General features: G+C 38.4%; 1 protein-coding gene across 1 annotated transcript in view; it reads right to left on the bottom strand.

Annotated features, from left to right (window-relative positions):
• The window catches only part of LAMA4 (laminin subunit alpha 4), a 104,632-nt gene that overhangs the window by 58,048 nt on the left and 31,784 nt on the right, over window positions 1–14,800 (bottom strand). Inside the window, exons 2-3 of the mRNA XM_032215685.1 lie at window positions 10,364–10,465; window positions 5,359–5,483 (exon numbers count right to left, since the gene is read on the bottom strand). Of these exons, the coding sequence (XP_032071576.1) occupies window positions 5,359–5,483; window positions 10,364–10,465 (227 nt within the window). The remainder of the gene's footprint in view (window positions 1–5,358; window positions 5,484–10,363; window positions 10,466–14,800) is intronic.

The raw sequence follows: 14,800 nt of genomic DNA on the forward strand, positions 1-14,800 counted from the left end.
TGGGGGCGGGAGCAAATATGGCTGGGAAATAACATTTTTTTCTATTCCTTTTTCCCCCAGGAAAGAAAGGAAAAGAGAGCAGAGATTAATTTTTGCAGCTGTATCAGTCCTTGCCACAGCTGCTGTCTTGGAATGCACAAATATTGGATCTCTGGAATTATGAAAGTGTTAGAGAAATCCAGAGAAAACCAGATGAAAAACAACATCTGATTTGTCAATAATACACAAGAATAAATTAACTCTGTTAGCATTCTTTGACTTTAGGTAGGGAACTAATGCATCATATCAATTATATCTGAATACTATATAAGCTGGCTTTTCCCAATATTGAAAATTTGAAAATATTGAAAATTATTTTCAATAATTTCAGAGTTCCAAAATATATTTGGAATTTCAAAATTCCTTGCCATTATAATGAATATTGGGAAACTAGTTGGGAAATTTTATGATAAGCATTATTACAATACTACCTTATTTTTTATTGTCCTGTTTGGATATTCTTTGCACACTACCTCAATAATATAATAATGTACTTTAATATACATTATTTTACATATTTTATTTCTTAGTGCATCTCCTCCTGCAAATATTCAGCTTTTGAAAACTGGCCTATTTTAATTTACAAACTCAGACACAGAAGAACTATTCAGTAACTATGCTGTTTAGTAACCAAAAGATACAGATGGTGTCATTCATTAGGGGATCACATGCTTTTCCCGTTCAATAATATTTGGCAATTCTATCTCCTCCTGGGAAATTTTGGTGGGATTCCAAAACCCAAATCACAAGGCAGTCTCTTACATCTATTTCCTGTGGCATAAACTTCATGGGTCAAAGTCCATTTTGTCAGACCCACTGAGTAGATAATGCTGGTTACAGAAATACCCTGGTTTCCCAAAAATAAGACCTCCCCAGATAATAAGCTCAATCAGGCTTTTGACTGCATGCGCTAAAATAAGCCCTCCCCAAAAATATTGCAACACAGCAGCAGCCCTGAAGTGACCACACTTGCCACCTCCTGCACCACAAAAATAATAAGATCTCCCCAAAAATAAGGCCAAGCGGTTATTTTGGAGGTCAAAAGAAAATAAGATCCTGTCTTATTTTTGTGGAAACATGGTAATATAAATATATTTTTCTCCAAGAGCAAGGATTTATTAATCTAGCTTCTTCCCAGGTTACCTAGCTGGGAAGAAGCTAGTTAGAACCTAGCTAGAACATGGATGCTATAACAGGTGGCTGGTAAGTCTCAAATCCTGATCCTTTCACATCAGGTGGCCAGAAATGAGTTGTTCTAACACCAGCAGGATTGGCTGTATGGAGTTCGTAGCTTCCACAGAATTCTGATGGGATTGTTCGGCGTAGCTAATCAAATGCAAATAAAAACTGCTGTATTTTGGCTTCTATTTCATCTGCATGTCTAAGCCACTATTCTCTAGCGCTACCATGAGTACATTTATTTCCCTTGTTTGGAGATGTTTATAAGGTCAAAGAGACTTGTTTGAGATTGTCATGAAAAATAGCACTTGCACACTGCCTTCTGTTAACATTTTAGTGACATTATTTCAACTTCATTTCATCCCTGGAGAATTTTTCTCCTCTACCAATTTTACACACTTAATTCCTTATATATTGAAAAAAACTCCAGTTCTGGACATAATAATAAGCTAGAACTATTTCTGTATATTTTGTAAGAGAGTTTGAAAAAAAATTCTAGGGAATTAAAAAAAATCACATATATTGACATTTTAAATAACTGGTGTTCAGTTGTCCAAAGACTGTTCTGCAAATTCCCAAGCTATCCAATATAAATGGAGATAATCTTCCAGACCCCCATGCCTGCTCAGAAAATCCATCACAATCCCTACAGATGAGTTCCAAGAACAACTGTGTAAATAATGAAGATGCCAGTTTAAAGAACTTGATACACTTTTGGTCAGACTATAAATGCTTGTTCTGTGTTAGCCATATATCTAGTTTCTTCGTTGCAAAACAGAAGAGCAAACCTTTGTTTCCCATAACATTTAAGGAATTCTATTCCTGTAACAATACATTTTTAATGTAAAAGGAAAAAGTGAATAAAGTGAAAATAATAAATAAAGACAATAATACATTGAGAATGTACATCCAAAATTCTAACTACTCTAAGGGCAGGCAACAAAAAATGTTTCCTTTCCTTTTTTAAACTATTAATCAGATAATGTGTCTTTTATTTGAAAGGGACACACAGCACAGTAGCTGTGAATATGGCTCTTGATAGGATTGATCAGCTGTAAACCAGATTTTAAATCAGTTGCACTTTATTGGCAAAATTTTCAATGACAATGATGGAAAGATCAGTTAGGAAACATTCATTGCCTTGATGGAGATGTGAAATGGATTGCAAATAAATGGAAATCCTAAAGATGATGGTGGAATATTTTGCAAAATTCTGACCAATTCAAAAGTTTATTTTTTAAGAATAAATAAAATGACCTCTGATACATATCGATAGTGGAATAAATTCTGGTTTACATATCTGGTGGGGTGGAAGGGTGCACATTGAACAGTAAAACATTTTCTATATAGAAGGCACCAGGAACCTGTTTGCAGAAAATGGAAAGACTCCTGTCAGAAATCAGAATAAATAACAGTGCTGAATGGAGAAATGTCCATTTTGGGTTAAAAACCTCAGCAGGTGACAACATTTAGCTAATTTTGGATGATTTCATGAAGCTAAGCAGATCCAGCCATGTTAGGATGAGAAGCTACTGGGGTATACCAGAACTGTAGACTAGGAAGTTGAAAAAAACTTCTGAGGATCCGGTGACAGGACAAACTGCCAGACACAGAACTCCTCTCCAGAGCAGGCCTGCCATCAGCCTACACCCTACTGATGAAAGCCCAGACACGCTGGGCAGGCCATTTTGTAAGGATGCCAGACCATCACATACCTAAACAGCTCCTCTATGGCGAGCTGTCTCAAGGAAAGTGATTGCACGGAGGACAAAGGAAATGATATAAAGACACGTTGAAAGCCTCCTTCAAGTCCCTGGAATTGACACCATCTCCTGGGAAACCCTGGCACAAGATCAATTGACATGGCACACACTGTTCCACCAAGGCTGCCAGACATCTGAGGACAGAAGAACAACCATGACCACAAGAGAAGCGATCACTCTGCAAAGCCAGAGCTGCAAATGCTGCAACAATGGTGCCCACACATGTCTGCCCAACATGTGGTAGAACATTTCATGCCCATATAGGCCTTACCAGCCACCTGTGGACACATTGTGGACAGTCCACAACCTGTTAAATGTCAAGGTCCTCTTCGAACATGATGGACGAACATCATCATCAGGCAAACCTATTCATTTGACATCATTTATCCCTTCCTACTAGGTCAGTATACTAACCATATGTCTCTGAGATACGGTCAAAAAATCTGGTTTACTGGGCTACAGCTTCATGACTAAATCTTCTCCAATCTTGTTGCTCTTCAAGGTCAATTCAGTTTGCTGTGAATGTTTTTCTACAGGGGTATTTTCAACAATTCATGTATATTGGAGGAGGAGAGGCATCTTATAGGTTTGGTAGTGAATACAGATTACATGTGCATGGGGAGATACTGTACCTTTTATCATCTCAGGTGACCTTCCATGAATATGTAGGGCACACTCTTAAGAAAGACTATTTTTCACCTAAAGGCATTCTCATAAACCTAGCTGAGTAAATGTAATTGTTTCCCATAGACTTTTATATCCATTTTTCCTGTTGTACAAATATTTTCTTTGCTGCGTTCATCTTTTATCCTTGTTATAAAATCTTTAAATCTAAGAGACAAACCAATTGGCCTTATCTCCACCCATTGCAACAGATCCCAAATGTTACTAACCCATTATCCACATTAGGCATAGAGCACTGTAAACTGTGAAACTTTAAAAAAAATCATATAGTTAATTGCACCACAACATATCTATCGAAGGGAAAGAAGTAGGAAATGATTTATTTTACTTCATCTTTTACAGTTTCAACATCTGTCTTCCACAATGTATTTTTGCAATGTAAGCAATATATATGAATTCATGGAAGAAAAAAAGTAATAAATGCCTTGGAAGCAAGACTAATAGACCATCCGTGCAGTCTGTCAGTTTAAAGGTTACGAAAATTGTATGAAATTGGGCTGCTACTGAAATGGAAATTATAAGGATAAGAAGTGACAATTTATTAGGATCTTAGAACTATTCAGAGCTTGTGCCAGATAAATGACCATGAATTCCATGTTATCTATATATTAGTAAAAGTCTTGTATCTGTAACCTTTCACTAGGTGAAATGGTGCATCATAGAGTAACACTTTTTGAACTGAGATATTTTAAATGGTTTAACTTATAGAATGTGCCCCATTTCAGGACCCATAACTCTCATGGAATTGGAATTAGGGAATTGTTATAAAACCTTTTATGACAAAAATGATCATAAAGCATTTTATCACATAATACAAAATGTCATAAAACATTCCCTGTGATCAATTCCTGATGTTTGATTGTGTTATACAGTTCAACCTGGGCTACTTTGAAGGCAGATCCATCTCTGAATACATCCCTGAGTTTTTAAGAACTTGTCAAGTTCGTTAGAAACTATGATATTCTTGAAGGCATTGAGGAATCCAGTAACAAAATCTCACGGATTATTAAGTTGAATATAAGTGTAGGGTTTCCATTCATTCCTCATAATGCTGGGCTCTCATGGATTTCATTCAGAATACTGAATACTCTGGCTCAATATATCGTATATTTTACATTTGTAAACTTCCTTAACATTTCTATTACTTTGGATTGCTGTCATGTTCTGTAATATATCTGAAAAGCCTTGTCTGAAGATTTGAGGCATATTTTCCCAAAAACATCTGTACCCAGATTTGCTCCCAACCAGAAGATTAAACTAGTTCCTTGAAAGAATGAAATACTTCTTTTTCAAGGCACATTTGTATTATAAATTCTTTCCCTCCAGTTTGGTGCAGTGGTTAAGGCATCAGGCTAGAAACCAGGAGACTGAGTTCTAATACAGCCTTAGACACAAAACCAACTGGTGACTTTGGGCCAATCACTTTCCCTCAGCCCTAAGAAACAAGCAATGGCAAACCACTTTAGGAGTCAAAACTGACCCAAAGGGGCTCAGGTATGCACACACAAGGTAGATCATAGAATAAAAGAAAAACAGATTAAGTATAATGTCTGCAATATCAGACAACACATAGTAACATATTTTTTAGCTATATTAAAGAGCAATGAAGTTTGGCCATGGGCATTTTTTTCAGCAGCAGGGGGGATGGCTATAATAACTAACATCATTTGAAAATAAATATTAGTTTGCCTACTTGGCCACCAAAGGCAAGGGACAAGGGCAAGGTTGGCAGAAACTGGGTGCTCCTCTGGTCACATCACCGAGGTAGCCTTCTGGACATCGGTCACAGTAGTCTCCAGTTGTGTTTCTTTGGCAGTCCTGTAATATGAGAGAGAGAGAGAGAGAGAGAGAGAGAGAGAGAGAGAGAGAGAGAGAGAGAGAGAGAGGAGGGAGGGAGGGAGGGAGGGAGGGAGGGAGGGAGGGAGGGAGGGAGGGAGGGAGGGAGGGAGGGAGGGAGAGAGAGACAGAGAGAGAAGGAACAGGAACATGTAAGGATTTCTTATTCAAAGGACCTAGAAATCATTGAAGTGAGCACTCTTAGCAATCAGTGTGAGAAACCTTGGTGTTGATGTGGTGATCTGGTGTTTATTGATGGATAAAAATAAGATTTTAGAATTGTATTTGGACTTTTGAAGATGAACATATCAGGTTTGCTAACAAGGCACCAACCAAATAGTTTCCAAGATGTAATTGTGGAAGGCATATTTCTGCAGCCTGCCCAGAGCTGCTCAGTGCAGTCCTTTTTTGGTCTAAACCATGGGTGTCACACTCGCCATGTCACATTGCTGTCATGTGATATTTCACAATGTTTTTTCCCTTTGCGGAGCCTGGGTGGGCGTGGCCTGCGTGTGACACATCTGGCCTGTTCTAAACCATTCCAGCACAGCCCAATCATTATTGCTCACAGTGAGATCTATATTATTAAAGGATTTATTTCTTGATGCCTGCTTGGAATCAATTTACTGATGAACATGCTGGCTAACCTGTAATTATCAATTCATTTCCAAGAGCATCCATATGGATCTAAGGAATGTTTCCAATTCATATAAGTTAATGATTGAAGAAAGGCTCTTGAAGAAAGTCACAGATTAGATACAGAGAGAAAAAAACCTGCTTCCATTTCACTTTATTCAGCATCCAGAGACTTGGGTTCTCTGACATACTGATGTATGACAGGTTACTTTAGAAAAATGGCTACAGAGAAATAGAACAAAAGAAAGGCTGCAATCTCCCATATTTCAATCCATCCAAGAAGATGGTTTAATTTAGTTTTGTTGTAAAAATGATTTCTTTGTGGCTTCTGCAGGGTTTTTGTCTGTCATATTTCATTCTTGTTTGTTGAAATGCAAAACACCCTTTTCTTATCTTTTTGTCAACATACAAAAATAAAGGTTATTTTTAAAAAATGTACAGAAAGGAGTGCAGTTTTAATAGCAATAGCACTTAGACTTATATACCGCTTCATAGTGTTTTTACAGCCCTCTCTAAGCAGTTTACAGAGTCAGCACATTGCCCCAACAATTTGGGCCCTCATTTCACCCAGTTCGGAAGGATGGAAGGCTGAGACCACCTTAAGCCACTGAGATTTGAACTGCCAAACTGCAACTATCAGTCAGCTGAAGTAGCCTGTAGTGCTGCACTGCACCACCTTGGCTTTTAAAATGTCAGCCTCTGGGCAAAGATTGCCTACATATGATCTTTGAACCTAACTGTGTGAGGATCATTTTTTTCATAGTTTTTCTTTTAGAAAGTTCCTCCCCATTTTGTGAATTTGATGCAAAGAAAATTTGCTAGAGAAAATATGGGAAAATGCTGAGCATTTCAAAATAGCAGTTTGTTCTGAATGGAGAGGTGGCTGATGTCTCCAATCTATGCAACGTTTGCCAAAGAAACAAATTATTTATTTGTTTTATGGTATTTCTATGCCAGTATCTTCCAAAATGGCATCAAGAATGCAAGAGAAATATTAGGGATTGTACATTATATCCTAAAATCAAAATTGTTTGAGATCCATTTCAAGTTGTTTTTGAAGAAAGGAATTCACTTGTGCATGAAGGATTTGTTACAAGATTGGAACAAAAAGCCATTCTGATTAATGCTGTTTTGAATGTTTGATCCTGATTTGAATGGCGATACAAGTATTTTTCCTGTGTCTTGAAAAGATATATTTTATCTCTGCTTGGGCCAGTATAGAACTAGACATGTCCCTGCTGCCATTAGTTTAGATTGGGCATCTTTCTGTGGCCATCTACATGAAGATTACAAAAAATCTGAAGCATTTAAGCAGGTGTGGTTTATTTTCTGATGATGCTTTCTCTATTTTTAGATATTAAGCATCATTTCATAGTTCTTGGCTAGATACATCACACTCTAGCCCAGCCTTTACCTGCAATACGTATATAAAAAGTGTTACTGTAATTCTGAATAACAAATAAGGCTCGGTAAGTCTTTACAGCTTATGTTGCGCATTTCTTAATTCCTCTGCTTCCAATTTGCAGACTTCTTGAAGCACGAGTGATTGGCAAAGGTCTGGTGCCCACTGCTTATGTGGCCAGTGAATATCAACCCAGACATTTTTTAATAGGGGCTATAAAGGTTAAGGTTATGATCAGGTTCATTGCTAAGTGCTGCTTAAAGAAGCAGATGAAATGAAGCCATAAACTTTTATAGAGACCATAAAAATGATAAGAACAAAACAAAAAACTAGCAAAGGATAAGTTGACTGAAGCAGTTGCCTCATTCCTTGTAAGTCCTTTACAAGCATGATCCATGATAATGCTGGTTTAAATCCTGGAAGAATGTTTACATCTGCCCTTTTTTTCTCTCCTAAAGGCAGTAGCTGGACTTATTTTCTGAAAAAATTAAGCTTACTGTACAAAGAATAAGAGTTTGCCTATCTGGAAAAGGAAGTGATGATGGTAGTTATCTAGTAAATGGCAAAATTTCCCAAAGTTGTCAAATTGTGACTTAGCTAAACAATGCCTTGAATTTGTCATAAGCACTGAAATTGCCGAAATTATAACTAAATAAACTGAACTAAGTAAACTTTTCACAAAACTAACTAAACCTTTCCTAAATTTGCTGGCCAGTCAAAATACCTGACTCGGACCCCCAAGATATATCACTAAGCTGCTAAAGTCCACTTAATCTTGACTAAACGTGGAATACTTCAGAGCTTCAGGGATACCTAATTTTTGATTCCTAATTTTGATTCCTAAAATAGCTACCTTTTACTTTAGGAGTAATCAAATGTAATTGAATGTTTAGAATGAAAGAGATGAATATAACTATACAGCTCACACTTATGATGTTGTTATCTACTTGGGTAATAAAACTCTGCAAACAAACAAACAACATCAGAATGCTCCAAGGATTCCACAGTTCACAGTTAATGTGGAAAGTAATTAATAAACATTTACATTCTTTTTGTTATGTTGTTCTTAGTTCAGATTAAATTAGTAGTTTAATTTTTTTTTGATGTACCTATGTATGATAGAATAAATTATAGCTTAAATATGTTGCAATGCCTAATTAACCTTGGGCATGTTGCTTCTTCAGTTAAGGGATGAAATAAGGTTATTGCGAAAGAATATTCCATATTCAGCAGAGAGGGGAAGGATGATAAGGTGATTCAAAACAATTCCACTAGTACACTAGCTCTAAAGGCTTTCAAGATTTTGTTGTTTTATCCTATTGTCAATAAATCTAATTCAAAAAATACAAGTATTTCTATACTTGCCAGCCTCACAGAGCTTAGGTGTAAGACTGCTTAATGACATATAAAATTATTCAGAACCTTTTTCACCACAAAGTTATCCCTAACCCTTTTGTTAGCATTTTGGTTATTTTCTATGAAGTGGTTTGACAGGACACTTTTGTTGTTTAATTGGTGCATTCTTGCTTCAGCTTTCTTTCTGTCTACATGTATACTCAAGTTAAAATGTCTGAATTCAAAGCTTATTCTTGTATTAGTATATTTAGGATTGCATTGAGTAAAATATAGTTTTCTCCACTAAGATATAGGGAGTGAAGCTGGGGATGTAGGCTTCACTCAAGTCTGCTTTCCAAGCGGGAAAGTGGGAAGGTTTAAATTGATTGGTGGACACCACAGGTGGGAAAATAGAGCAACCTGAGTGGTTGAGCTGCCTGACAGCTCCCTTTAAGAGAGCGAGCTGTCTGGCAGCCTGCATGTAGAATGTACCAAGCCTACAATAAAGAGTTGTAGTCACTATTCTGAGTCCTGCCTCTTCATTTGACCTGCACTTCTAACAAGTAGAGAACTTAAATGTTTAGAACCTTAGTGGAGGACATAAATACTGCAAACAAATAAATTCTGTATAGCTCATTCTTATACATGCAATCTCCACTGAATAGTTTGTGGATCACTCCTGAGTAAGTGCATACAAGATTGTAGCTTCAGACTTGTAAAAACACTAGATAATGAAATTATCTTTATATTCTTATTTGGCTCTCCTGTTAGCTGCTTTGAAAATTTGGCTTAAATAGCAATAGCAATAGCAATAGCAGTTAGACTTATATACCGCTTCATAGGGCTTTCAGCCCTCTCTAAGCGGTTTACAGAGTCAGCATCTCGCCCCCACAATCTGGGTCCTCATTTTACCCACCTCGGAAGGATGGAAGGCTGAGTCAACCCTGAGCCGGTGAGATTTGAACCGCTGAACTGCTGAACTAGCAGTCAGCTGAAGTGGCCTGCAGTACTGCACTCTAACCACTGCGCCACCTCTGCTAAAGTGTGGAGACAGTTTGTCCAAAAAATTCTGGAGTACAATCCATGGTGTCTGCAGCAAAATGTGATCGCATCAAATGAACCTTGACACAAGTGTCATCACTGCATATTGGCTACTAACATCTGACATATACATAGAGGATGTGAAATAAGTTATTCATGGTAGGCTTGTGGTCTTCAAAAGAAAATCATTCATATGTGAGCCAGCATTTCAGCAGTGAAGCAAAACCCAGGGCAAACTCCTAGCCAACCAGAATCATTCGGTAGTTAGATGGACAGCATAAAAATCCAATAAATTAAATCTCTTTTTTTAAAAAAACCCATAGAGGGCAGAAAAGCAAGCGTACAAAATTCAGACAATATCTGACTTCACATGATAGGACTCATAAGAACGACCACTTATGAGGGCAAAGGCATTCACAGGCATTGTAAAGTAAAAGAGATTACCTACCACACAAATACCAGATCCATCAAGACACTTGTAGGCATTGTTATTGCAGTGGCAGGGGCTGCAGTTGCCCGAAATGGTGCGATAAAACCCTTCTTGACATTTCTGCAAGAAAAATCCAAGGGGGAAAAACATGTAATTGGCTACATTTTCCCAGGTTAATTTTGTTTGTTTTTTTACAACCTATATATTGCCTAGCTAGCATGTAGCTATAACTCAATAAAAAAAATAATCTCTGCAATTTTAAAAATAAGAATAAGATCAATAAAAACAAATGCAGCTGCTGTAGCTCAGATTTGGTAGCTCTAATATGTTTCTTAGCTCTGGCATTTTCCAGAAAGAGTTGTATGTATTAGGATGTATCAGCCACAGTTCTAGCAGCAAGACCATAGCATTTTTTTTTATTATTGGACATTTTAGACAACAAACCTTCAAAATGACCTTGTCTGAAGCATGATAATACAGTTCTTCCGAACCCATATCTCTAAATGAGACACATGCAGAAAAGGTGATAAGTCAGGGATAAATAGCTAATCTAAATATAGGCTGTGTACATCCATTAAGCCACACATTTATGAAAGCAATTTTAGCAGATTGGCAGCAAGGTATCACAGATGGGACCGATCTGTCACTACTTTTCAAATTCCTTTTTTCAGTGGTTATAAAAGGAGACAATCTCTTATGAAATGGCCAATAAAGAATAGGCTAATAGGCACTTATTTCAATGTCAGCCTCCATTTTTAAGACTCTTTGGACACTAAGAACTGAAGTTTTCATTCTTCATGCAGCAAGTGAATTCAGAAGAGCACTGTGAAGTTTATATCAATATAAAGGAAATAAATACAATCCCAAATTTTGTCTGCCCCTATTTATCCTCCTGTCCTATCTATTTGAGTACAGCTGGTACTCAGGGGTGGTTTCTGGATGGCTTTACTGCCGGTTCGCTCGTGTGCACGCTTTGCACACACACGCATGCTGGATGAGCTCTGCATGCGCATACGTGCTGGGTGCGCATGCACAGTTCAATTAAAATTGTTCTTCTCATGCACAGAATTTAAAAACAAGATGTGAAGCTGACGGTGCCCACCGTGCATGTGTGTGACACCCCGCACCCCATTTTGGGCCTAGCAGGCCTCCCTGAAGCCTCCTGGGACCAAAAATGGGGCATGTGACCCCCTGCCCCCCGCGCATGCATGTGCGTCTCCTGCATGCATGGCAGAGACCTGAAAATCAGCTGGCCAGCAGGAGGTGGCACACATGCACAGTGGAGCTGAGCTGGGCAATGGCTCATGTGCCCACAGAGATGGCTCTACGTGCCACCTGTGGCACATATGCCATAGATTCTGTTCTGACCCCCCTTATTCCATACCAAAGCACTCCAAAGATACTTTACGGAATTTATTAATAGACAGACAAGCAGCAAACCGGCACAGACAAGCCTTGGCAGCAATCCAGTACAGATAAGCCTTGGCAGCAATCCAGCCTGCCAAGCTCACAATACTGTTCTCCAACATTAGTTAATGCGTTGAGTTCTGCAAAAGGGGCGTGTGCACAAGCATTCCTTTTATAGTCTGGAGAGGAGCCTAATTACCACCAGCTGAGTGCAATTACCTCCTGTAACTGCATAATTGTTCCTTACGCCTATTAGCTCTCCAGTGCTGGCATCTAGGAACAACTCCCTTGGCTCCTTCCCACTGCTGACATCTGGATCACACTCCCTTGTCTCCTCCCCACTGGTCCAAGGCTCAGGCGCCTCCTGGTGGCCAACCAGCCTCTCTGCGCCCTGCTCGAAGTCGGACCCCTGTCGAGGGTCCTTCACATCCTCCAAAGCCGACTCATAGGGCCCTTCGCTGTCGGAGTCTGTTGCGGCTCCTGCTGGGCCACAACAGGTTCGCCATCACGATTCTATCCCCTCCTCCTTCCTTGGAGGAACACAGTATGTTTGCTCCATTTATTGCCTCTAGTATTATCAGGACATTTAGCTAATTGTATGATTTAAGTGATTTAATTTTTCTTGGTCCCAAAATTGTGAAAGTATGGGGACTAAACCAGCAAGCTACTATCTTTTCTTCCATGACTTGCTTTACCCACTGGTGTATAATTCAACTTTCTAAAAAAGTAGGTGGGCTGAAATAGTCCTTACTTCAATTCTTTCTTTAGCATTAACATTCTTATTTGCTATGTGGATCAGTTCAAACCCAGGGGAGAATACTTTTCCCAACCCAAAGAAGAAAAAACCAGTCATGTTGCTAAACATGATTAACTCTCGAAATTGTTTTGACACCTGCATTCTGTTTTTTTGTGATTTTTTTTTTAGGCAAAGGCATCTGTAACTGCAGAATAGCTAGGTTATGAATGTTGTTTTCCTTTACAAATAATGAAGTGCCTTATGCAGACAATAAGTACAATTACTTCCTCTTCCCTTTTAGCTTATCTTACATCAGGCATTGTTATATTTTGTGAAGCTGAGAAATAAAAGATAAGCAAATGAAAGGAAATGTCATAGTCAAAGCAGAAATAAAATGACCTCAAATTAAGCTAGAAATGTCTGAATTGGAAAGTGCTTTATATATTAAAAGGTATATTGTGCTTAAAATATTGTACTGTGTTGCACAAGCACACAGTTGTATAGCCTAAAAGTTTGTATTATGAAGATGAGAACATTTATGAAGCCATACTTTCCTGTTGTGGCCTGGCAGGAGCTGTTGGAGCTGCCGCCAGACTCCGACAGCGAGGGGTCTTATGAGTCGGCCCTGGAGGAGGTGGAGGACCCTAGACAGGGTGCAGACTCTGAGCAGGGCGAGCGAGAGACTGGTTGGTCACCAGGTGGCACTGGAGCCTTGGATCAGTGGGGAGGAGACAAGAGGGAGTGATCCAGAAAACACCTGTGAGTTGTTCCGGGATGCACGCCGTTAAAGGGCTACTGGTGGCAAGAACAACTGCGTAATTATAGGAGATGATTACGCTCAGCTGATGCTTATTAAGATCCTCTCCTGATTATAAAAGAGACTGCTTGTGCCTTCTGCTTCTGCAGAAGTCAACATTAAGGACCAACAAGAAACAAACTTGGCAGGCTGGATTGCTGCCAGAGTTTGTTTGCATTGCTGCCAAGTTTTGTAGGACTTGCTGCCAGAGTGCTTATCTCTTTGTTTATGTGGCTTGCAGCCAACGAGAGTCTTGACTGATTAAAAGAAACCTTCTCATTTACGTTGGTTTCGGCTTTCGTTCCTGGATGGAGGAGGGGGGGGGTCAGAACACTTTCCTATTATTGGAGTTCTGTTAATTGAACCAGCTTGTTGGCTTCTCATGTTGATGAACATTCTTTTATGGCTTCAACTGATAAGAATGCAATTGATGCTTGAGAAAACCTAAAAATAGGACTGATTGGCAGGATGCTTGCAGATAGGTATTTATTGAATACATGTAATCTTTGCATGATTAAAGCAACTTATATCCTCTGATCTGGATTTTTTAAACTTACTATTTCAATGTATCTTTAGATAATCATTTTATATGCAGTTTCCAGGGAGTATTGAAAATAGTGGAAATTACTTTTGTGGAAAAATGTGTAAGGTTGCAATTTTTTAAAATCTGCCACTGAATTTGTTATGAGCTATGAACATCTCCCTACTGAACTACTGTACCTACTAGTAATGACTTTATGAAGAAGACATCACCATTGCATGAATGACTCGTTTATTTTTTTAATTCCCTGCTTTTCCAAAAGACATACACATGGAACTGAAGAAGCTTCTTGAATGAGAAGCAAAATGTTTTCAAAGAATAAACCAAGAAAGTCCAGTTGCCTTTTGGAAAAAGCAGCTTTGGGGCACACAAATGGAAACTTGCACTTTTTTTTTTTTAAACTGTTGCAATGGATATATCTGATAGTAAAAACAAGCCATGTTACACCAGAAATTCAAGAAGGCTTCCCATGCTGAGATTCAAAAGAAAGCAACCTGGAGTATAAATAACAAAATGCAAACCTGGTCTAAATATTTTTCTGTGCTGATACTTTATTTGCAGCCATTTTCATGCACTGGGTTTAGGATAATTAATAATGGAGCATGGGCAGAAAAAGGCAGCAAACATCTGCTTTCTATTTTGTTGGAAGAGGATAGTTATGAAAAGAAAATCTCCTCACTCTGCATATCTACTTTTATGGTAATAGTCCTGACTTCTTACATACTCTTTCTTTGGTTATATCAAACAAAATCAAAACTAAGTGTGTTTCCTCCTTAAAGGCAGTTCAAAAGTTCCTTACTGTTCTGTAAAAAAAAACAACCCCTTTGAACTTTGGTTTAGTTACACACTGCATTCTGCAGTACGGCAGGAGAGAAAAATGTGTATTTATTTTGTGTAAATTGTTTCTATTTAAAGTTTTCCTTGCATTATTTCCGCCTCGCAGTAAAACAGCAGATAGATAAAAATCATTGGAGT

Source organism: Thamnophis elegans, chromosome 4, assembly GCF_009769535.1.
Source record: "Thamnophis elegans isolate rThaEle1 chromosome 4, rThaEle1.pri, whole genome shotgun sequence".
Classification (NCBI taxonomy): domain Eukaryota; kingdom Metazoa; phylum Chordata; class Lepidosauria; order Squamata; family Colubridae; genus Thamnophis; species Thamnophis elegans.